General features: G+C 43.3%; 1 protein-coding gene across 1 annotated transcript in view; it reads left to right on the forward strand.

Annotated features, from left to right (window-relative positions):
- The window catches only part of LOC143961258 (complement C3-like), a 189214-nt gene that overhangs the window by 84413 nt on the left and 79785 nt on the right, over positions 1-25016 (forward strand). The window contains exons 16-20 of the mRNA XM_077470491.1: positions 954-1022; positions 1988-2197; positions 16046-16199; positions 20846-20931; positions 21311-21450. Of these exons, the coding sequence (XP_077326617.1) occupies positions 954-1022; positions 1988-2197; positions 16046-16199; positions 20846-20931; positions 21311-21450 (659 nt within the window). The remainder of the gene's footprint in view (positions 1-953; positions 1023-1987; positions 2198-16045; positions 16200-20845; positions 20932-21310; positions 21451-25016) is intronic.

Consider the following 25016-nt stretch of genomic DNA (forward strand, 5'->3'; position numbering starts at 1 on the left):
TTGATGTAGCATTAAAACATGAAAATATTGATGCAGTTACAATGAATACATACCATGTGAAAAATAAAATTTAAATAATCACAGTTAACAGTTAGTAGTAAAAACAGAATGGAACCCAATGCGTTTCAAAAGGACTGCGTAATGCTTCTTCTTCAGGGTTAAGTGGTTATATAATATACAGTAGTATCATATGGATAAGAAATCATATACTCAATAGCCACAGCATTTAAAACCAAGGAAGAGAGTTGCCATGAGACATCAGTAGTCCAAAGGATTGGGGAGCTGCAGACCCCAACTCAGGCTATCCACAAGGAGCTTCTGGTTGTAATCCAAAAGTGGAAGAGTAATGCCCTGTACACACGATAGGATTTTCCGACAACAAAAACCGTGAATTTTTTTCTGATGGATGTTGGCTCAAACTTGTCTTGCATACACACGGTCACACAAATGTTGTTGGAAATTCCAACCGTTAAGAACGTGGTGACGTACAACATGTACGACGAGCCCAGAAAAATGAAGTTCAATAGCCAGTGAGGCTCTTCTGCTTGATTCCGAGCATGCGTGGACTTTTGTGCGTCGGACTTATGTACACATGATCAGAATTAATTTGTTGTCGGAAAATTTGAGAACCTGTTCTCAAACATTTGTTGGCGGAAATTCCGACAACAAATGTTCTATGGAGCATACACACGTTCGGACTTTCCGATAACAAGCTCACATCCAACATCTGTTGTCGGAAAACCCTATCATGTGTACAGGGCATTACTCTACCAACATGTGAAATTTGAACAACCTCTGTACGTTCATAAAAAAAGTTATGCTCAATTTTGCATCACATTTGGGAAATAGATTTTATGACTTCTTAATGAAATGTGTAAGAAACTAAAAATAAAGTTTTCATCACGATCAGTTGTTCTTTAGTGTCCGCATATTGGTCTGTCTTCATTTTGCAGAATGGCGCTGTGAAGAATCAGCAAGAAAGAAGCGTTCTACGGCTAATGTTGCACGAAAAAATGAAAAAGGTAATTATTTGAATGTAGCTGTCCACAATATGTCCAGCCAGATGTCTGCTAAGCGACAGTGTTGGGTTATGAACCAAGTCAAATACCTTATTCCCTGCACTTCACTGCTTGGCATATATAGTAGTTTACTGTGCTGTGGAAGTGGGTTATGGGCAGGGGCGGACTGACCATTCAGCCACTCGGGCACTGCCTGAGGGCCCCCGGGCCACTAGGGGGCTCCATCAGGGTTGCCAGCCTCAGTAAAACAAGGGACAGTATGTAAAAATCCTCTCCAGTACCTTTTCAGCCAATAGAAACATGTCTATGTATACTATGTGTATACTGTGTGTTTGTATACTGTGTGTGTGTTTTTGTATACTGTGTGGCCCCATAATCTCTGATTGCCTGGGGGCTCCATAATCTCCTATTGCCCGGGGGCCCCGTGAGTTGTCAGTCCCCCCCTGGTTATGGGTGTCACCAATTTCATCTCTTATCACTACTTGGCATGTAGATTGCATGTTTCCAGATATCCCATATACCCCACAAAATGTTATACAAAATATAATGGAGTGGTATTAGTGTTTTACAGCAGCTGAGTCACAGACAGACCTCTCTTAGGAAGAAGTGCAAGCTCTGTTGTTTTTAGCTGGTTTAAAATTAAAGTTTGGTTTGGCTTTAGGGTAAGCAAGTATTTCAGGTGTGATAAATGGATCAGCCCATTGGAACTTCAATCTTAAATTCTTATAGTTGATATTCAAAAAGCCTGAGGTTTAGTGTGTTACTTATTCAGTACAGGAGGTGGGGTTAGTTTGTGCAGGGGTTGAGCTTAAAGCAGACCCGCTAGACTAGTATACCCTCAAAACTACTCTGTACCTTTATAAATGTAAAAAAATTAAGAGCGTTGCCCGTATTCTCCACCACTAGGGTCCAGTGTTGGAAAATAATTATGAATTAGTGTGCTTATAATATTTTGTTTGTAAAACCAGCACAACAGTTCCAGGATGCCAATCTACGCAAGTGCTGTGAAGATGGCATGAAGGAAAACAACATGAAATATTCCTGCCAGAAGAGATCGGAGTATGTCCTCCAGCAAGGAGAGTGTGCCAAGGTCTTCCTTGAGTGCTGCAAGTTCATCTTTGAGCCGCAAATAAGACGGGGAAAGCCTAAGAGACCAATGTTCGGAAAGCCCGACATCTGTAAGTACCACCTACATGGAATAAGACCCATCTCCTACAATTAGAGGACCAATGTGCTATCTGAGGTTTAAAGGGAAACTATAATGATGATTTTGAGTCAGTTTTAGAATTTAAGTAACTATAAACCCTATTAGAATGTCATTTAGTTTTCTATAGCACTGTATATCATATTATTGTGCATCTTAAACAATTGCCCTGTATTTTATGTACATTTCTTCAGTTTTTTTTAATCTTTTGTGGCATCTCAGCGCTGCTGATCTTCTGCAGCTTCTTTTCAGCCACTTGATGTCTATACAAACTCCAGCGATGTCTGCATGGCGTTTTTCAAGGCATGTTTTCTGATGGTGACAACAGCACAGCTGTTTGTATCCTACACTGAACGCGTGTGGAGCACTCTAAAATGCAAAAAATAGGGCTACAAGGCTCAATCAGGTCTCCCCATAACCTTACTAAATCTACATAACCATCTCCTACACCATCTACATTGTGGAGATTACTGTAGACTTATGCCCTGTACACATGGTCGGACTTTCCGACAGCAAATGTGCAATCGGACTGTGTTGCCAAAAATTCCGATCGTGTGTGGGCTCCATTGGACTTTTTCCGTCAAAATTTCCAACACGCAAATTTTAGATCTTGTTCTAAAATTTTCCGACAACAAAATCCGATCGTTTAAATTCCAATCGTGTGTAGACAATTCCGACGCACAAAGTGCAACGCATGCTCAGAATAAATTACGAGACGAAAGCTATTGGCTACTGGCCTCTTTATAGTCCCGTTTTACGTGTTGTACGTCACCTTGTACTGAGCGATTGGATTTTCCGACAACTTTGTGCGACCGTGTGTAAGCAAGACAAGCTTGGGCCAAAATCCGTCGGAAAAAATCTGGCAAATTTTGACATCTGAATATCCAACGTCAAAGTGTCCGACGTGTAAAGGGCATAAACCTTTATTTGAGTCATATGAGGAGTCACATCTGCTGGGTAATTCTGACCATAGTCATTTATCACAGACTACACTGTGCGCAGCTAAAGAACAGTACTTGCTTTTACATGCACATGCGTGTATACATATTTCCAAGCAGGGGCGTAACTATAGGGGGTGCAGCAGTTGCAACCGCAACCGGGCCCTGTGATGCAGGGGGCCCATGCAGCCCCCTCTACATATGGCCGGCAGCAGCATAGGCAGTTAGGGGTACCAGTGCACCATGCACATGGGTGGCTGGAGGTGGAGGGTGACTAGCAGAGCTCCATGCTCGACTATCGCACTGGCTGCTCTTTAGTTGTACATTCCCCGCATGACCTGTGTCCTTGGCCGGCTCCTCAGGGTACCCCTCTCCTGCTCCATGCATTGCCACTCAGTCCGATGTCTGTTCTCCCCAGCCAGAGTCCCGCCCCCTCCCCTGGGGACAGGGACCCCTTCTCATGTGGGGACAGGGACCCCCACCTCCCCTGGGGACAGGGACCCCTTCTCAGGGGGGGACAGGGACCCCCACCTCCCCTGGGGACAGGGACCCCTTCTCACGTGGGGACAGGGACCCCCACCTCCCCTGGGGACAGTAACTTCATCTGCCCTGGAGAAAAGGACCTCATCTCTTCTGGAGACGGGAACCCCATCCTGCCTAGGGACAGTCCCCCAATCGGGCACCTAAAAAAAAAAAAAATAATCAAAAAAAAAAAACTACTGATACCAGTGGTGGAACTACAGGGCTTACAAAGGTCATACCTGTGACCACGCCCTGGAGTTCCACCGCCGGACTCGGAGGGAAGGGCCCTGGCTGGGGTTCAGGGGGGCCCTTCATGGTTTCTTGCATCGGGGCCCTGAAGGTTCTAGTTACGCCACTGTTTCCAAGTATGCAACAGCATATTCTATAATGCATGTCTATGGGCAGAATTACATAGCAGATATGGATCCTGGGTGCCGCCAGTACAGGCTTGTATACCCTACATAGGCTTATGTACAAGAGCTCTTATGAAAATGTTAATACATACTTTGTCCTAGAAAAACAAATGTGGAACCCCTCTAGAGGTATGTGGGTATTTTGTACGAATATACTGTATATTAAGTCACAGAATTGTTCATCATTAATTTGTTTTCTTGGGACAAAGTATGTTTAGGTCTAGTCCCCACGGTACAGTGCATCCGGAAAGTATTCACAGCGCTTTTTGTTATGTTACGGCCTTATTCCAAAACTTATTAAATTCATTATTTTCCTCAAAATTCTACAAACAATACCCCATAATGACAACGTGAAAGAAGTTTGTTTGAAGACTTTGCAAATTTATTAAAAATAAAAAAGGAAAAAAATCCCATATTCACAGTCTTTGCTCAATACTTTGTTGAAGCACCTTTGGCACCAATTACAGCCTCAAGTCTTTTTGAGTATGATGCTACAAGCTTGGTGCACCTATTTTTGGGCAGTTTCTCCCATTCTTCTTTGTAGGACCTCTGAAGCTCCATCAGGTTGGATGGGGAGCGTCTGTGTACAGTAATTTTCAGATCTCTCAAGAGATGTTACATAGTGGGTAAGGTTGAATAAAGACAATAGTCCATCCAGTTCAACCTGTTTAGGTGATTGTGTGCTAGTGTCTATAATTACTTCCCATATCCCTGTATGTTGTGTTCTTTAAGATTCGAGCTTAAGGGAAACCCAGATGAGTACATAAATTAGAAATTAGAATGGGTGGTCATACGCCAACCTGCACTAAATTTAAATTGTTACTCTCTTAAGAGCCTCTTAAAAATATCAATACCCCCCGCAGCCACCAGCAATTGTGGAAGACAGTTCCACATCCTTATCGCCCTGACAGTGAAACCCCTCCTGAGCAGTTCAAGGTTAAACCGCTTCTCCTCCAGTCTCATAGTGTGTCTCCGTGTCCTCTTACACTCCCTGAGACTGAATCGATTTTTTCCTATGCTGGGATCAACATTGAGGTATTTGTAAATCGCTATCATGTCCCCTCTCAAGCGTCATTTCTCCAGCCTGAATAGATTTAGCGTTTGCAGTCGTTCCTCCTAATCGAGGTCCTCTAGAGCCCTTATTCATTTTGTTGCCCTTCTTTGCACTCTCTCCAGTTCTAGCACATTCCTTCTGAGGACTGGTGACCAGAACTGGACAGGGTACTCCAGATGTGGTCTAACCAGAGTTTTATATAGTGGTAGGATTATTATTCTATCTCTGGAGTATAACCCCTTTTTTATGCATGCTAAAATTCTGATGGTTTTGGTAGTTGCAGCTTGAAATTGCATGCTATTGTTCAATCTGTCATCTACTAGGACCCCCAGATCTTTCTTCATTCTTGATTTGCCCAGTGGTTCTCCCCCTAGTGAGTGGTTTGCTTTTATGTTTTTTGCCCCCAAGTGCATTACTTTACATTTTGCACATTAACCACTTCAATACCGGGTACTTACCCCCCTTCCTGCCCAAACCAATTTCCGGCTTTCAGCGCTGTCACTTTTTAAATTACAATTGCGCGGTCATGCTACACTGTACCCAAACAATAGGCGGCTCTGATGGGCACTCATAGATGGCACTGGTGGGCACTGATAGGAGACACTAATGGGCACTGAAAGGCTGCAATGATGGGTACTTATGGATGGCACTGATAAGCGGTACTGATGGGCACTGATAGGTGGCACCGATAGATTGCACTGATAGGCATCACTGATTTCACTGGCATTGGCAGGCAATATTAATAGGCACTGATTAGCAGCTGCCTGGGCAATGATTGGCATATCCCTGGTGGTCTAGGGTGGCATACCTGTTGGAGTTCCTTTGTGGGCATCCCTGGTGGTCCTGGGTGGGCATCTGCGGGGGAGCTGCATTGATAAAGAATCCGCACAGACCCCCCTGTCAGGAGTGCAGCCGATCGGCTCTCCTCTACTCGTGTCTGTCAGATACGAGTGAGGAAAAGCAGATAAACGGCCCTTCCTGTTTACATCGTGATCAGCCGTGACAGGACACGGCTGATCACGTGGCAAAGAGCCTCCGTCAGAAGCTCTTTACTGTGATCAGTGATGCGGTGTGTCAGAGGCGCGTGGATGCTGCTTATCCTGCGGGACGTCATATGACGCCCAGTCAGGATAACTGAACCACTTCCCGGCCATCATTCTGCTATAGGCCTGGCAGGAAGTGGTTAAACCTCATTTGCCTACTCCATTATTTTGTTCAGGTCTATCTGTAAAATGTCTATATCCTGCTATGAAGTTATTGCCCTGCTTATTTTTGTGTCGACCGCAAAAACTGAGATTGAGCTATTTATCCCATCCTCTATATCATTTATGAAAATAAAGATTATAATTGGTCCCAAGACAGAACCCACTCCAGACCAGTGGGAGTATACATTATTTATCACTAACCTTTGGACATGCTCCTATAACCATTTTTTTACCCAAGAATAAATCAGGTTCAAGTCTGGGCTGGGCCACTCAAGGACATTCACAGAGTTGTCCAGTAGCCATTCATTTTTTATCTTGGTTGTGTGCTTAGGGTTGTTGTCCTGTTGGAAGATTTACCTTTGCCCCAGTCTGAGGTGCAGAGCGCTCTGGAGCAGGTTTTTATCACGGATGTCTCTGTACATTGCTGCATTCATCTTTCCCTCGATCGTGACTAGTCTCCCAGTTCCTGCCGCTGAAAAACATCCCCACAGCATGATGCTGCCACCACCATGCTTTACTGTAGGGATGGTATTGGCCAGGTGATAAGCAGTGCCAGGTTTCCTCCAGACATAAAGCTTACCATTCAGGCCAAAGAGTTCAATCTTTGTTTCATCAGACCAGAGAATTTTGTTTCTCATGATCTGAGAGTTCTTCAGGTGCCTTTTGGCAAACTCCAGGCGGGCTGTCATGTGCCTTTTACAGAGGAGGGGCTTCTGTCTGGCCACTCCACCATACAGGCCTGATTGGTGAATGCTGAGAGATGATTGTTCTTTTGGAAGGTTCTCCTCTCTCCATAGATAAACGCTGGAGCTCTGTCAGAGTGACCATCGGGTTCTTGGTCACCTCTCTGACTGAGGCCCTTCTCCCCCCAATCACTCAGTTTGGCAGGGCGGCCCACTCTAGGAAAAAGGACTGGTGATTCCAAACTCCTTCCATATACCGATGATGGAGGCCACTGTGCTCATTGGGACCTTCAATGCTTCAGAATTTTTTCTGTACCCTTCCCTAGATCTGTACCTCAATACAATCCTGTCCCAGAAGTCTACAGACAGTTCTTTGGACTTTATGGCTTGGTTGTGCTCTGACATACACTGTTAACTGCGGGATCTTTCCAAATCATGTTCAATCAACTGAATTTACCACAGGTGGACTCCAATCAAGTTGTAGAAACATCTCAAGGATGATCAGTGGAAACAGGATGTACCTGAGCTCAATTTGAAGTATCATGGCAAAGGCTGTGAATACTTATGTACATGGGATTTTTTTGTTTTTTATCTTTAATAAATTTGCAAAGGTTTCAAACAAACTTCTCTCAAGTTGTCATTATGGGGTATTGTTTGTAAAATGTTGAGGAAAATAATTAATTTAATCAATTTTGGAATAAGGCTGTAACATAACAAAATGTGGAAAAAGTAAAGCACTGCGAATACTTTCTGGATGCACTATAAGGACAGCATAGTTGATGATTATGAAGTGCATGGGACAAGATGAAACATAGCAGAGCAGTTGGGGGGACAGGGGCATAATGTTGTCACCCCATAACCGAAGCTGCTTGGACAATCACCTTCATGGCACAATCATCAAGTTTTAAAGTTGCAGATTAAAAAAGATTAACCACTTCAGCCCCGGAAGATTTGGTTGCTCAATGACCAGGGCATTTTTTGCAATACGGCACTACATCGCTTTAACTGACAATTGCGCGGTTGTGCAACACTGTACCCAAACAAAATTGTTGTCCTTTTTTCCCACAAATAGAGCTTTCTTTTGGTGGTATTTTTTGCGCTATAAACAAAAAAAGAGTGCAAATTTTGAAAAAAAAACACATCTTTTATTTTTGCTATTATAAATATCTCAAATTTTAAAAAAAATAAAAAAATTCATCAGTTTAGGCCGATATATATTCTTCTACATATTTTTGGTAACAAAAAAATTCAATAAGCGTATATTGATTTGCGCAAAAGTTATTGCGTCTACAAAATAGGGGCTAGATTTATAGCATTTTTATTGATATTTTTTTTCCTTCATAGATAGGCTTTGGGGTTCTGTTTAACAGATCTTGGACCCCAAGATTTCTTTTGCCCTTGGGCTTGGCCCTGGACCTTTCCCCTAGTATTGGACTGAGGAGGTGGTCGCCACTGCCTAGAGGTTGAGGTTCCAGGGGTTGGGGACAAAGAATGTCTAAATGAGGGACGTTTATTCTTCTTTTTAACCAGTAACAACGTGGTCTTAACCCCGGTAATCTTCTGGATATATTTGTCCAGATCACCCCCAAACAGGTGTTCCCCATAAAATGGGAACCCAGTCAAATATTTTTTGCACAAAGCTTCAGCTGCCCAATGCTTAAGCCAAAGGGCCCTGCACATGTGTACCAGCAGGAGGGAAAGACGGGATGCTTGCTGAACAGAATCCATAATGGCATCAACTGTAAGACACAAGGCCTTAGGAAGGTCTGCATAAACCTCGCCCTCCTCAGTGGAGAGGAGGTTAAGCACCTGCTTCATTTGTTCCTTGAGGAACTGGCACATGCTGATTGTTGCGACCGCAGGCTGGACCACAGCGCCAGCCATAGAAAAGGAGGCTTTAAATAAAGTTTCCAACTTTTTATCAGTTGGATCCCTGAACCCCTGAGCATTGTCCGCGGGACAGGTCAGGCTTTTATTCACATAAGAAATAGCCGCATCTATTGCTGGCACCCAACCCATCAACCCCTACCCCCCCCCCCCCCCCTATTTTTTGGTGAACTTTTCCTCTACCGGAAAACCTCTTAGGAGGAGAAAATAGTGTATCTGGGTGACCCAGTCATTATACAACAATTTCTCCAGCAAGGGATGAATTGGGACGGTATATGGGGGATTTCCGAGATTCCTAAGGAGGAAACAGAGGATATGGCAGGCTCAGCAGAGGGCAATCTATATGTGGTACGCACCAACTCAGTATAATATTGCACCTGTACTTTGAGGGCCTGTGAGGCAGGAGAGAGCTTCTCCTTTTCCCCTGAATCTTCCGACTGCTCCTGATCCCCATCCTCAGATAGGGATATCTCATCATTATCAGAATGCTCATCTGATAGGGAACCCAGAGCAGAGGGAGGGGATATACCCCTTTTTCTGCTACTTCTTAAGGAAGTAGTAATCCTTCCTTCTAAACCATCCAATGCAGCCTTCATAGTTTCTTCAGTGACATATACAGGGACTGTAACATTGGGAGAGGCTGCAAAGCTTGACAGGGGTACAGACTCATCCTGTGAGGCTGCCTCCAGTCTTTCAGGGGGAATGGAACCCAGAACCACTATATGTATGCAGTGATTTCTTAGTGCCTCTTTTACCCCCCCCCCCCCCCCCCCCGAAGCCCTCTTATAAGGAGACATAGTCCTAAACTGCAAAGCAGAGGTACTAGTACAAATGCAACCACAGTTGTGCCATGTTTCCATGTGACCTCATCGCTAGGTTTCCGGCTGTTCTGGGTTCAGCCGGCATGCCACCACATGACGTGCGACTAGGCCAGCGTCCTCATTTTCTCAATGAAAGCCTAAGCCTCCCAGGGACAAACATTTCCTGGGAGACACAGCGGGCAGTGTGAGCATCCTTTCTCCAGGAGAGGCACCCAGCTCCCACACATGAGTAAAAGCCCTGATGACATCTCCAGTAGGAGGATCCTGCTCAATCCTACATCCCTACTCCAGAGCTTCTGCAGAACAGATAGGATCAGCATCACCAGACCTCATTACATCTAGGCCCCCTCAGGCTACCAGACCTAAAGAAGGAGCTCCAGAAGCAGCTCCATTACATGCCCGTGGGGGGGGGGGGGGGGGGTTGCCTTAGCCAGCCCCAAATATTTATACCCTTTACCATAATATACCACTGTTACAGGAAACTCTTATTGGTTGGTTAGGAATCCATAATTCATACCCACTGTGTGATCTCTCACTAATTCCAGATCTGACAGTGCCACCTACTGACAGAGTGGAGAACTGACAGCCAGGCAGGACTTATTAGGGAGAGCTGAACAAACCACAGACTACAAATTGGCATTGGCTGATGCAGATCTAAATTTAGAGACACTAATTCCTGCTTAAGGCAGGGTGGCTACACTACACTTGATGCCTAAAAATGAGAATCCAAAATATTCATATGCAATATTTTACATCTATTCGACTGAAAAAAAATATTTTTTAATTGTATCTTTTAGTCCAGAGAAAGAAAATTATGCGTGCACACAATGTTGGTGACCTGTCCCGTAAGTTCTTCCACTGCAAATGCAAAGCATTTGTAGTTGATTTAATAAAGAAAATAGATTGTTTATTTTGCAAGGAAAGTTTCACTTTGCGAGGGAATTTTCTCCAGAGCTTAGTAAATTAGTTTTGTTTTTTTCTTTCCTTGTATGTGATTGAGTATTCTCTGCAAAGTGAAATTGTACCTTATTCACTAAATGCTTGGGAAAATTCCCTTACAAGGTGCAATTTCACATGCATAGGGAACAGTCTATTTGCATTTAGAAAATCAACCCCATTGCAACAACATGAAAAATGTACAAAGCAATCCTTTTTGTCCATCAGAATTTGAGATCCAGGTAACTTTCTACTTAAAGCGGAGGTCCACCCTAAAATGGACCTCCGCTCATCGGAATCCCCCCCCCTCCGGCGCCACAATTGGCACCTTTCAGGGGGGAGGGGGGTGCAGTTACCTGGATAATCCAGGTAACTGCACCCACTTCCGGGATAGCTGTCTGCAGAAAGGGGCGTAGATTACGCCCCTTTCCGCAACTGCCCGCCCCTTTGCGCAAGTGCCCCGCTGCCTGCTGGGAAACACACAGTTCCCAGAGGCAGCGGGGACCGTCCGGATTGCGCCGCGCGGCTCGCGCATGCGCAGTAGGGAACCGGGAAATGAAGCCGAAAGGCTCCATTTCCTGATTCCCATACCCAAGATGGCGGCGGCAGCACCCGAGAGTCGATCTAGAGATCGGCTTCGGGTGCCGACATCGCAGGCGCGCTGGACAGGTAAGTGTCACCATTCTAAAAGTCAGCAGCTGCAGTATTTGTAGCTGCTGACTTTAAAAAAAAAAAAAATGCGGAGTCCCGGCGGACTCCCGCTTTAAACAATGGAAATCTATATACAGTATGCAAACTTGTTACCTAAAAATAGAATTGGTAGTTCTGTTTAGCCAGTCCTGTGATTCCCATAATGCTGCCCTAGTGCAAAGCAAAGAGGGTGCCACGGTTACTGCAGTTCTGTGTTTCTTACCTGTTAATTAAAAAATGTTTTAGCAATGTGATGTTAATGACAGTTGACTAGTAGGTGTGTCAATGCAGAGGTAAAACAATAAATGGTGATATCACTCTACTAGCTATAATATCTGGCAAGGATGGGGAGACAGGGGACAGGAGCCACACTGGGGCAGAGATTCTGTCAGCTCTGCAGGGGCAGGCTCAGAGGTGGTTGATGCCATGCCAGCTTCAGCCAGGAATAGTTGTATGCGACAATGGTACCAACCTTCTCTCCACCCTTCGACAGGGACAATTGACCCATGTTCCATGTTTGGCACACGTCCTGAATTTGGTGGTGCAGTGGTTCTTGAGCAGGTACTCTGCTTACAGGATCTCCTGAGGCATTCCAGAAAAGTCTGTTGTCATTTCCGCTGGTCAAACAATGCCAGTGCTTGACTGGCTGACATTCAAAGGGAATGCAACCTGCCCACCAACTGCCTCATTTGTGACATACCCACCAGGTGGAACTCAATGTTGGCAATGCTGCAGTGGCTGCACACACAGCAGAGGGCCATCAATGAGTACCTGTGCGACTACGGCACCAGGACAGGGTCAGGGGAGATTGGATTCTTTTCGCCACGCCAGTGGCTACTGATCAAGGATGCATGTACTGTACTGTCCTGTCCTGAATTAGAGTGGATGCTGCAAGCCAGGCCTTCTCAACCAACATCAGTGCCTGACCTCACAAATGCTCTTCTGGAAGAATGGTCAAATATTCCCATAGACACACTCCTAAACCTTGAGGACAGCCTTCCCAGAATAGTTGAAGCTGTTATAGCTGCAAAGGGTGGGCCAAATCAATATTGAACCCTACGGACTAAGATTGGGATGCCATTCAAGATCATGTGCGTGTAAAGGCAGGCGTCCCAATACTTTTAGTAATATACTGTAATATATATATATATATATATATATATATATATATATATATATATATATATATATCAGGGATGTGCAGTCAGGGAAGGCAGGTGAGGCAGAGCATTCCATGAGCGTAAAAAAAAAAGAAAAACTTGAGCTTCGAGGGTCGTAGCTCGGCGACCTGAGGTCACAGAGACCCCAAATTTGTGAGGAAAGTAAACTAAGTCCTACCCCACCACTGGATCCTATAACCTATGGTTCCAGAGATACGGGGCTCCTTGTGCAGCCTGTCAGAAGCTGCATACAGAGCGGCCAGTTTAAATACAAGTTGTCTCACTCTATTTGCAGCAGACTGAGAGGATGAGCTCACAGTGCCTCTCCTCACTTCTTGTCAGAGGCACTGAGCTCAATGGACAGCTTGGACTCTTGGACCACAAGCTGTCCAGTAAAAATGCTGCAGTGGAGGCACGCCTCTCACTGCAGTGTCATAGAAGGGGCATGTGTCTAAAAGACAAATGCTCCCTTCCAGCCCAGGCCTCTTAACTACAAGGAAAAAACATGGGTTTATGGGTATAAGATTTACCCACAATCCCATGTTTTTCTCACACGGTTAAGAGGGAGAATGAGAATCTGCTGCCTGCTGAAAAGGTACTGTCATAATCAAGCTAAGTCATATATTATTATGCTATATGTCAGGGATATGCAATTAGCGGACCTCCAGCTGTTGCAGAACTACAAGATACCCAGAGGCAGAGGCATGATGGGACTTGTAGTTTTGCAACAGCTGGAGGTCCACTAATTGCATATTCCTGCTCTATGTTATAAGATAATAATTTATTATTTATCTGTTTACTGTGAAATTACTGGTTTGGAGTTATATCTTGAAACTTCAGTAATGTGTCCGTTAAACCACCTGCTTGGGTACAGTTTTTGAAAATATAGTAAATTACCTTAAAAACAATATATAATAATTATTTGTATAATACTTGGTAAGTAATTACCAAGTAATTAACCCCTTGCCACCCAGGCCAATTGTGACACTTCTCTACTACATGTAATAATCCTAATTTTGTTACGCTGAGTAAATAGATACCTAACATGTCACGCTTTAACATTGCGCACACTCGTGGAATGGCGTCAAACTTCAGTACTTAAAAATCTCCATAGGCAACACTTTAAAAAAAAATTCAGGTTACAAGTTTAGATCTGCAGAGGAGGTCTAGTGCTAGAATTATTTCTCTCGCTCTAACGATCGTGGCGTATGTAACCTGTGTGTGTCTGGCTCTGATACTAGCCAGTGCCTCACCAGTCACTCAACCTCATGTCTCTAATATATATATATATATATATATATATATATATATATATATATATATATATATTATATATTATATAATATATATATATGATTTTAACAAAAAGATAGCATTGACCAGTGGCGGCCTGTCCATAGGGGGCCCCTGGGTGCCGCCCCCCCCCCCCCCCCCCCCACGGGCTGTCAAAAAAAAAAGGTTAAAAAAAAAAATTTATTTAAACATGTCACTTTAGTAAATTAAAAAAGGTCCTTATTTGCACTGTGTCCCGGGCGCCGTGCAATATTGGAAGCACCACGTCTATGCAATCACGAGATTGCAGACGAGACGCTTCATTTGCCCCAAAAAAACTCGCTCTGTGGGACGATCGTTCGCGAATGATTTACAGGTTGCAAAAATGTGCGATTTACAGGTTTCTTTAGTAGAGCTCTGTGTATAATGTGCAGCCTGGTATATGATGTGCAGAGCCCTGTGTATAATGTGCAGCCTGGTATATGAATTACTCTTTTCGAACTGGCCATGTACCTTCCATTTTAAAAAGTGCTGTTATTAGACCACTGCTTAAAAAATCCACTTTTGATCCGGAAGTCCTTTCTAATTATAGGCCTATTTCTAATCTTCCCTTTTTATCTAAGGTACTTGAGAAAGCAGTTGCAAGTCATCTTCAGGATCATCTCAAGCATAACAGCCTTTTTGAAAAATTTCAATCAGGCTTTCGTTTTGCTCATAGTACGGAGACCGCTCTTGTTCGGGTTACAAATGATCTTCTTATGTCATCTGATGCCGGTTCTCCGTCTTTACTTATTATGTTGGATTTGTCAGCTGCGTTCGACACTGTCGATCATGGCATTCTTTTAGATAGTCTTCGTGATAATGTTGGACTAAAAAATTTAGCCTTCAGTTGGTTCGAGTCATATCTTACAGATAGGATTGAACAAACTACATTGGGTCATTTTAAATCTAAACCGCATATGGTTACCTGCGGAGTTCCCCAAGGGTCAGTGCTTGGCCCGATTTTATTTATTCTATATCTTACTCCCTTGGGCCATATTATAAATCGTTATAATATTTCTTTCCATTGTTATGCTGATGATACACAGCTTTATGTAAAAGCTGCAGCTGAAACTCCTTCAGTGCAGTCACCCCTATCAGTCCTTACCGCCTGTCTGGAGGAGATAAAGGAGTGGATGGAACAACATTTCTTGCAACTAAATAGCTCCAAAACTGAGTTTATTATGATTGGAACATCTCACCAGATTAAATCATCGCTGATAACAAGTATTGCCTTTTCAGGCTCTAAAATTCCAGTTTCGTCTGTTGTCACTAATCTTGGTGTAAAAATGGATTCCCAACTCACTTTTGAAGCTCATATAAATCAAGTATGCCAGACTTCTTTCTACCACCTTCGTAATATCTCGAAACTTCGTCCTATCCTTTCTTTTTCCGATGCTGAAAGATTGATTCATGCCTTTGTCTCCTCCAGGCTGGATTATTGCAACGCACTTCTCATTGGGATTCCGAGAAAGAGCATGCAGAGGTTGCAATACGTTCAAAACTCTGCAGCGAGGATCCTAATGAGAGTGCGGAAGCATGAGCATATCACTCCAATTTTAAAATCTCTTCATTGGCTGCCGGTCTCTACAAGGATTGAGTATAAGGTTTCTCTTCTTGTGCATCAATGCATACATGGACAAGCTCCACCTTATCTTAAGGAACTTCTTAGATTGCAAAATCTACCGCGTTCCCTTCGCTCAACTAATTTGAATTGTTTAGAGGTTCCAAAAACTAGGTTGAAAACCATGGGAGATAGGGCTTTTTGTGCTGCTGCCCCACGTCTGTGGAATGCTTTGCCTGATAGTCTGAGGGTTTCTCAGTCTACTGAAAATTTTAAAAAGGGGTTGAAGACTTTTCTTTTTAGCAAATGTTTTGTAAATTAAGCGGTTTGTTTGTTTTTATTGTAATTATGTAGCACTTTGAGGTCTTTTGATGGAAAGTGCATTATAAATAAAATTTATTATTATTATTATTATTATTATATAAGGAGTATGGCTTATGAGAAATGGGAGGGGCCAAACATGGAGGGGTGGAGTCCTGCGCTTCCCCCCCATTCTAAAACTTCACCAACTGCCACTGGCATTGACCCAAAAACAATCAAAACTTCACCTTTTATTTTCATTCTTCAAAATAGCAGACAGTATTGCATTTATTGTTATTTTTGATGTCACATTCTGCCATTTTGTCTCCTCTTTCCAGTCCGTCCCAGTTCCAATATCTTAGACTCAGAAAAGGCAGGGAGTCTTGATCAGGACAGCTATGAACCCATGGAGAATTTCAGGTCACGGAGTATCTTTTATGAGAGCTGGTTGTGGAAGCTTGAGAGACTGCCCACTAAAGCAGACAGCAGTGGGTAAGTGTAACCTAGAATTGGCATTACACCACACATAACAACCCATGTTTCCTAAAATTTGCTACTAGAACCACTCAGGACTGCTTTAACCTTAGGGGCTAAAAGTGCAGCTACATTTGAACCACTGGTCCAGGTGGCCCACCAGACCCAGAACTGGTCCTAGCTATGGGTGAGCATTCATTAGCCCAGCAGAACCAGGTTCAGGAGATCAGGAAAAGCATTTGTTTGAGGGTAGGGACTGATATGTATGCACAATATAAATATGTAAAGCGCTATATAAGTACCTGAATTAAATAAATAAAAATTATATTGGAAGTCCAGTGTTTGAAAATGGAGCCAGAATATGGGCAGTTAAAGCAATAAGTACAAGCAGTAAATGGGCTTAAAAACGAGCCCATATCGAGCTATATATAATACGTATATGTATGGTGGAGCAATTAATTTTCAAAGTTCATAACACAGACCCTGAATTCCCAGCTCGTCTCCCTTTATTTTCTATAGAAATAAGAACTTGGCAGTATGCCAGCATTCCAATGTAAAGAAGTAGCGGGTGCTGTGGGCTGCACGAAATCCCACTTATAATGCCGTGTACACACGAGCGGAATGTCCGACAGAAAAAGTCAGACGGAAGCTTTTCATCGCATATTCCGATGGTGTGTGTGCCTCATCAGACTTTGTTTTTTTCCGAAAATTTTGACAGACTTAGAAATAGAACATGTTCTACATATTTCCGATGGAACCGATTCCTATCGGGAAAACCGCTCTTCTGTATGCTGTTCCAATGGACCAAAAACAACGCATGCTCCAAAGCAAGTATGAAACGGAAGCTATTGGCTACTGAACTTCCTTTTTCGAGTCCCGTCGTACGTGTTGTAAGTCACTGCGTTCTTGGTGATCGGACTTTGGTGTGATCGTGTGTGAGCATTCCTGGCAGATGTGCATAAAGACTGCCCTATAAGAAGCTCAAGGCCCTCACAGCACCCAAACAGGGACTTGAACCCTGAGATTAAAAGTCTGATGCTCTACTGACTGAGCTATCCGGGCTCTGTAAATTCAGCCTCCAGAAGAGTCCAAGGTGCTTGAATCTTGACATCTATGGTGGAGTTTATTCCGATGGGAAAACCGGTCGTGTGTACAGGGCATAATTCTTTGTTTTAAAATTTGAGAACCAACTACTTTACAATGTCTGCAGCTACAGAGGTCAGTGGGGGTTTGTTTTACAGGCTAATTGCCCCTTTTGCAAAATAAAGGGAAAAAAAGTGCACCCATATTGCATAAAGCAAAAATGTGCAATAATTATTTTTCTGCATTGGGAAATGCCAAGCATTACAACCGCGATCATTAGATTGCGAGTGCAATGTTATATTTCCTGCAGACTATTCCTTGAACCCCTGGTCCATACCAAGGTTACAGACCTTTTAGTTACGGAGCTGTAAATGAATGTCAAATTCAAATGACAGGTGCCAGCAGGTAGCAGAATGGCGCAATTCTGTAAGAGGGAAGATGAGAGTTTGAGAGTGGGGGCCTGCAGACTCTGACCGTGTTTCATTTTACACCCTAAATATTGGTGTAACATGAAGTATGGTAAGAAAGGTGTTATTTAAAGCTATTTTAATGCCTGTTTAGAATATGCAAATATAGACGAATATAATTGTAAAAAAAAGGACATTTGTAGACAAACAAGGGTTCAAAGTTGGCATCTGGTGTAACCTTGGGAATGAGAGTTAAACCAATATAACAAGTAGAACTGATAACATAAGTGAAGAATCATGGCATAACAAGGGCATTGTTCACTGCCAGAGAATATAGGGGGATGACAAAAAGCAGGGAAGAAGGAAAAGAAGTGGGGTGTATACAGTGAGGCTGTGTGGGCCCAACTCTAATCTAAATGTAAGGTATTAAATGCTGAGGAAGTTTGGTGTAAGGTATTAAACGCTGAGGAAGCTTGGTCATCAACCCAGTGTTGACCTTACATTATAGAGGTAAGTGGGGTCGGGGCGGGGGTGGGTGCCAGGAACTGGTTAACAAAATGAAATGGCCCTGCAAGTACTGTAGATGTGTCCATTTTAATGTGCACAATCTTGCCATAGGTACATTTTAAGTGTGCTTAATCCTAAAAGCTCCAGGTCACCAGACCTCATAGAGGAGAGCTGTGTAATTATCCCTTTTAGAATGGGCTTTTATGTAAGGTCCTGTCCCTTAGAGGAGATGCCAGAACTCTTGTATATCTGAGGTCTTCCAATATGGAGGTGGTTACATTCACTTAAAGCAAACCTTCACTCAATAGATGCACTAGACATCATTGAACTCCTCTCGCCTTTGCAATCTAAAATGGCCCCGGCTTTCATTTTCACCTAGGTGAAAATGATGTATCTACTCTGAAGCTTCCTGGGATATGCACGTCACATAACCCAAGAGGCTGCAGGATTGGGGAGACTCAGCTGTGAACAAAGGTGGCATGCATCATCAGTGGCTGTCTACCTTAACCCCAAATGAGCAGCCAGGCCCCTAATGATGTCAAAAAGAAGTTGGTGGCACAAGACCTAAGCTGTGACACCTGAGCAGCAAATCACAGCAAGACAACACTGGATATTCTGGTGAATATGTGAAACAAGGACAACCCAGCATAACAAGTAAGGGAGGTTGTCCCAACTTCACTAGGCAATTCCTATTCTGGAATTTACATGGGCACTAACTCCACCTCACTGCAGGAAGGCTTTGTCTAATAGGGGACCTAACACCCACATCCCTATTACAAGTGTGTCAAACTCAATTTCATTGCAGGCCGCATCAGCATTATGGCTGCCTTCAAAGGGCCGATTGTATCTGTAAGGCTATATAAATGTATCTACTCTTTATCATTTTAAACAATTGCCTCTTCATTTGATTATTACTGCTAGTTTTAGTTCAGGGGTGCACTGTGTACAGAGTGCAGGCTTCAGGGGTATGCTATGCACAGATTTCAGAGGCATGCTATGTACAGAGTGCATAGTTCAGTGGTGAATGAATGAATGAATGAAATACTTGTATAGCGCACAATGTGAACTGAATGCGCTATGTACAGGGTTCAAGAGTGTGTCATGTACAGAGTGCAGGGTTCAGTAGTGTGTTACGTAGAGAGTGCAGTGTTCAGGGGTGCACTATGCACAGAGTGCAGAGTTCATGGGTGCGCTACATACAGAGTGCATAGACAGAGAGGGGTGATGAGGGGTCAGAGAGATGTACCCCCTAGCCCTGTCTGCAGTCCCCCAAGTGCCCTTATGTCCCAGTGGTGTGTGTAATGCTCAGTACGGTACCTTGCATGCCAGTAGAATGTCCATGATGGCCATCAGCTGGCAAGACCCGTTTTCATTCTGGGTGAGGACAGGAGGTGTTCTGTTCCTTCCATCGGATCTATGATGCGACATGGAGCGGTCCCTGGCTGCTTGCATTTCCTGCCTGTCCTTGTTCTCTGAACCCCTGGTCAGTCTGTCCTCCAGGCCTGGGAGCAGTGAGGAGGTTTAAGGAGTCCAGGGGTTCCAGGCTCTGGGAGGCGCTGGGGACCTTGTGCCCGCTGTTCCTGGCGTCTTGCTGTGCTCTCCTTTCCTGTGACTTCCATCTCCTGGGCCACTCACTTGCACTATGTAGACCGGGTCATGTCATCCTGCCCACCCCTTGAGGCCTTCACTGTCCTGCTCCTCGCACCAGCTGTCAACGGTCCTGCTAAACTGTGTAGGGGTGCGAGCAGGGCCGTCCGCCAGCACTAGGATAAAGACAGAGTGGGGAACTCCTGATCCAATCTCTGATTCCAGGGGGGGCATTTGCCCTCCCTTGCCCCTAACTATGGATGCCCATGTGTTGGTGGGTCTAGTACTCATGTATTTGGCTCTAGTGCCTCCCTGTGTAGGTGGGTCTAGTACCCATGTATTTATCTCTAGTACCTCCCTGTGTAGGTGGATCTAGTACTCATGTATTTGGCTCTAGTACCTCTCTGTGTAGGTGGGTCTAGTACTCATGTATTTGGCTCTAGTACTTCCCTGTGTGAGCAGCTCTGCCTCGCCTTGCTAAATGGGATCAGATTGTGGACATCTGTATCCTGCAGTGAGTGTTTGCAGGGATTTGTTAGATCCGGGAGCTGCTTAGAGCAAAGCTGTCTTTGCAAACATAGAAGGCTTCTGTAGTTAAAGTTGAAGAGGAGAGCGGGTGTAAAGGGTGAGAGCTGGAAGTGGCAGAACTGAGTTCGCCCACTTTTCAGCTGCAAAACTGGGTGTGAGGGCTACATGACAAGGCCTGGTGGGCCTTGTCTTTGACATATGTGCCCTATTACCACACTATTTTGGAACAGAGCCACCAAGTGGCAAACTTGTTAACTACACCTGCTTACAAGTACCGGGTATTTCTGTCTGCTCCCGGGGGCTGCATAGAGAATGTTGAAGGAATAGTAAGTATTAGCTGGTGGGTGGGGGGGAGATAAAGCACACTTGTTATCTTTGCTATAAATGGAAAAAGCACAGGTCTTCTTTAGGTGCGCACTTCATGGTTGGAGGGTTGAATGGCAGGTACAAAAGGATTCCAGAAAAGAAAAGAGGAGCTTGAAACAAATTACATTTGTAAATCAAATATACTTTGTACAGGAATATGCAATGGTTTCCATTTGTTTGTTACAGGTATGCATCAAAGACTATCAATGCCAACTTACCAGAGTCCATCACTACTTGGGAATTCACGGCAATCAGCCTCTCTCCTAACTCAGGTACCACATTAAGTCAGGCACATACTTAGGGAGAATGGTGGTTTCAAACATAATTTAATAATGGGTAGCCACTACACAGGTATAATCTGAAAAGAGGAATTATCCTGGAAACCCTTTTACAGTATATCTGAATATATGAATTTGGATGATGAGTTACAGTATTCCACAAGGTCTTTTTCAATGTGTTGTGGGTTACATGATTTATAATTTCCATGTTATTGTAATGGCTCTGCCTTTGGCCTATAACATCTTTCTACAGACATTAAACAATAACAAAATACCTAATAGATGGTAAAAATAAAATAAAAAATGGCGAAAGTCCAGCCTAACACAGTTACTTCACCCATTTGTACATTGTCTCATTATCGTCTCTTCATAGGTATTTGTGTCGCCAAACCCTTTGAAATGCTTGTGAAGAAAAGTTTCTTTATTGACCTGCGTCTCCCATATTCTGTCGTGCGCAACGAGCAAGTGGAGATCCGGGCCATCCTGTACAGTTATATAGATAAAGAAATTGAGGTACTGGAATGGAATGTGTAAAGTTCTATTGTTTCTACATTGTATTAAAAAAGATTAGCACTTGGGTTTGCCATATTTAATGGATTTCCTTCTAAAAATCCAAAACCAAATTCGTAGGTTACACCATACCTCTCTGAAAAGTCCTGAAACTTTCTCACACATTCACACCCATTATGGACCAGAACGTGTTTTGCATTTTTGCTGTGGACCTGTTTATTCATCGTAAATTTTGTCATTACTTTAGAAAAAAGAAACACATATATTGTGTTTTTAAGTGCAAACCAGGTTTTCTTTTGTGATATTTGTGATATGTTATGCAATCCTTTTGCCACGTACACACGACCGGACTGTTCGGCAAACTAGGTCCGACGGTCTTCACGGCGAACTTTCTCCAGAGTTCTGACGGACTTTCAAAAGGAACGGACTTGGCCACACACAAACGGACTTAGCACTGCATTATTTTAATTGACAATGGCGCAGTCATGCAATGCTTTACCCAAATTACATTTTTAGCATTTTTGTTCAAACAAATAGAGCTTTCTTTTGGTGCTATTTGATCAACACTGGGTTTTTAATTTTTTTAATATATATTTTTTAATATAAAAATAAAAAAACAAGAATTTCTACTTTCTGATATAAAGGATATAAAAAAAAAAAAATCTAATTTATTCATTTAGGCCAAAATGTATTCTTCTATTCTTCTATATGTCTTTGGTAGGAAAAAAAACCCCCAATAAGTGTATTGATTTGTGTGAAAGTTATAGCGTCTACAAACTATGGTGTATATATATATATATATATATATATATATATATACATACAGTGCCTTGTGAAAGTATTCGGCCCCCTTGAACTTTTCAACCTTTTGCCACATTTCAGGCTTCAAACATAAAGATATAAAATTTAAATTTTTTTGTGAAGAATCACCAACAAGTGGGACACAATTGTGAAGTGGAACAAAATCTATTGGATAATTTAAACTTTTTTAGCAAATAAAAAACTGAAAAGTGGTGCGTGCAAAATTATTCGGCCCCTTTACTTTCAGTGCAGCAAACTCACTCCAGAAGTTCAGCGAGGATCTCTGAATGATCCAATGTTATCCTAAATGACTGATGGTGATAAATAGAATCCACCTGTGTGTAATCAAGTCTCTGTATAAATGCACCTGCTCTGTGATAGTCTCAGGGTTCTGTTGAATGCGCAGAGAGCATCATGAAGACCAAGGAAGACACCAGGCAGGTCCGTAATACTGTTGTGTAGAAGTTTAAAGCTGGATTTGGATACAAAAAGATTTCCCAAGCTTTAAACATCCCAAGCGATCATTTTGAAATGGAAGGAGTATCAGACCACTGCAAATCTACCAAGACCTGGCCGTCCCTCTAAACATTCAGCTCAGACAAGAAGAAGACTGATCAGAGATGCAGCCAAGAGGCCCATGATCACTCTGGATGAACTGCAGAGAACTACAGCTGAGGTGGGAGAGTCTGTCCATAGAACAACAATCAGTCTTACACTGCACAAATCTGGCCTTTATGGAAGAGTGGCAAGAAGAAAGCCATTTCTCAAAGATATCCATAAAAAGTCTTGTCTAAAGTTTGCCACAAGCCACCTGGGAGACACACCAAACATGTGGAAGAAGGTGCTCTGGTCAGATGAAACCAAAATCAAACTTTTTGCCCACAATGCAAAAAGATATGTTTGGCGTAAAAGCAACACAGCTCATCACCCTCAACACACCATCCCCACTGTCAAACATGGTGGTGGCAGCATCATGGTTTGGGCCTGCTTTTCTTCAGCAGGGACAGGGAAGATGGTTAAAATTGAGGGGAAGATGGATGCAGCCAAATACAGGACCATTCTAGATGAAAACCTGTTGGAGTCTGCAAAAGACCTGAAACTGGGATGGAGATTTATCTTACAACAAGACAATGATCCCAAACATACAGCAAAATCTACAAAGGAATAGTTCACAAATAAACTTATCCAGGTGTTAGAATGGCCAAGTCAAAGTCCAGACCTGAATCCAATCGAGAATCTGTGGAAAGAGCTGAAAACTGCTTTTCACAAACGCTCTCCATCCAACCTCACTGAGCTCAAGCTGTTTTGCAAGTAGGAATGGGCAAGAATTTCAGTCTCTCGATGTGCAAAACTGATAGAGACATACCCCAAGTGACTTGCAGCTGTAATCGCAGCAAAAGGTGGCTCTACAAAGTATTACGCAAGGGGGCCGAATAATTTTGCACGCCCCACTTTTCATTTTTTGATTAGTTAAAAATGTTTCAAAAATCCAATAGATTTCGTTCCACTTCACAATTGTGTCCCACTTGTTGGGGATTCTTCACAAAAAATAAAAATTTTATATCTTTATGTTTGAAGCCTGAAATGTGGCAAAAGGTTGAAAAGTTCGAGGGGGCCGAATACTTTCGCAAGGCACTGTATATATATATATATATATATATATATATATATATATATATATATATATATATATATATATTGTACAGGACGCCGTGGCTGGGTCCTGGAAGGACGCTATATTTCCCCTCTGTTTGGGTTGTGGTCTCTTTAAAGGAATAAAATTGATTAACCCACCTGTTAAGGGAGTGTCTTTAAAAAACAAGACAGGAAGTGGTAGATGGGTGTGGAGGAATGGAGAAGACATGGTGGATGGTGGATGGTGGATGGTGGATGGTGGATGGTGGATGGTGGATGGTGTTTATTTTGAACTGCAGCAACTGAAGTGGACAGCAGTGTCCTGGTTGGAAGGCTCCTGGCAGGGGAAGCTACCTGCCATCAAGATCAAGCTCTGTTTTGATAAAGACAGCTATTCTGGACTTTGCAAGTCGGTGAGACTACCAACCTTTTTCCTTTTGTTTTTTGGCTGCTGTAAAGCTATTTAAGTTTAATAAACCCTTTGCTGTGTGAAAAGCCTGTGTCCTGCGATCTACCTGGTCCCCCGAACATTACAAGTGGTGCTCGAATGCGGGCAGGACAAAGTAACAGGCGTTTTTCTTGCTATTTTTTATTTTTTTGCATTGGATTTGAACTGACATTTAAAGGACAGTACAGTGAATTTATGTCCTGGGTTAAAGCTGCACAACTGTTGAAAGCTGAAACAATGGAGGAGCTAATTAAACAGCTGTCCTTGGCTAATATGCAAGCGCAGACTCGCCATGAGGAAGCTAATCAGCGCTTAGCAACCCAGCTGGAGGTACAAAAAACGCACCACAACGAGGCGCTGGCTCTGCAGCAAGAAAATACTCGCCTGTTGGTGGCCCAGTTAGCAGCCCATTTGAGAGGACGGCAGAGAGAGAAGGGTGGCCCCAGGACCAGTGGGCCGGCTTAATTGCTCCTTTCCTCACCGGAGATCCTCAAAAAGCCTATTTTGACCTACCACCAGAAGATGCTAAAGATTATCAAAAGCTAAAGGCAGAAATACTGGCTCGGTTGGGGGTGACTACGGCTGTTCGGGCCCAACGAGTGCACCAATGGAAGTATCGTTCAAACCGGCCACCGCGATCTCAAATGCAGGACCTGGTGCAACTAGTAAAAAAATGGCTGCAGCC

Source organism: Lithobates pipiens, unplaced genomic scaffold (genome assembly GCF_037356315.1).
Source record: "Lithobates pipiens isolate NorthernLeopardFrog02 unplaced genomic scaffold, aLitPip1_a1.2 Scaffold_8, whole genome shotgun sequence".
NCBI lineage: Eukaryota > Metazoa > Chordata > Amphibia > Anura > Ranidae > Lithobates > Lithobates pipiens.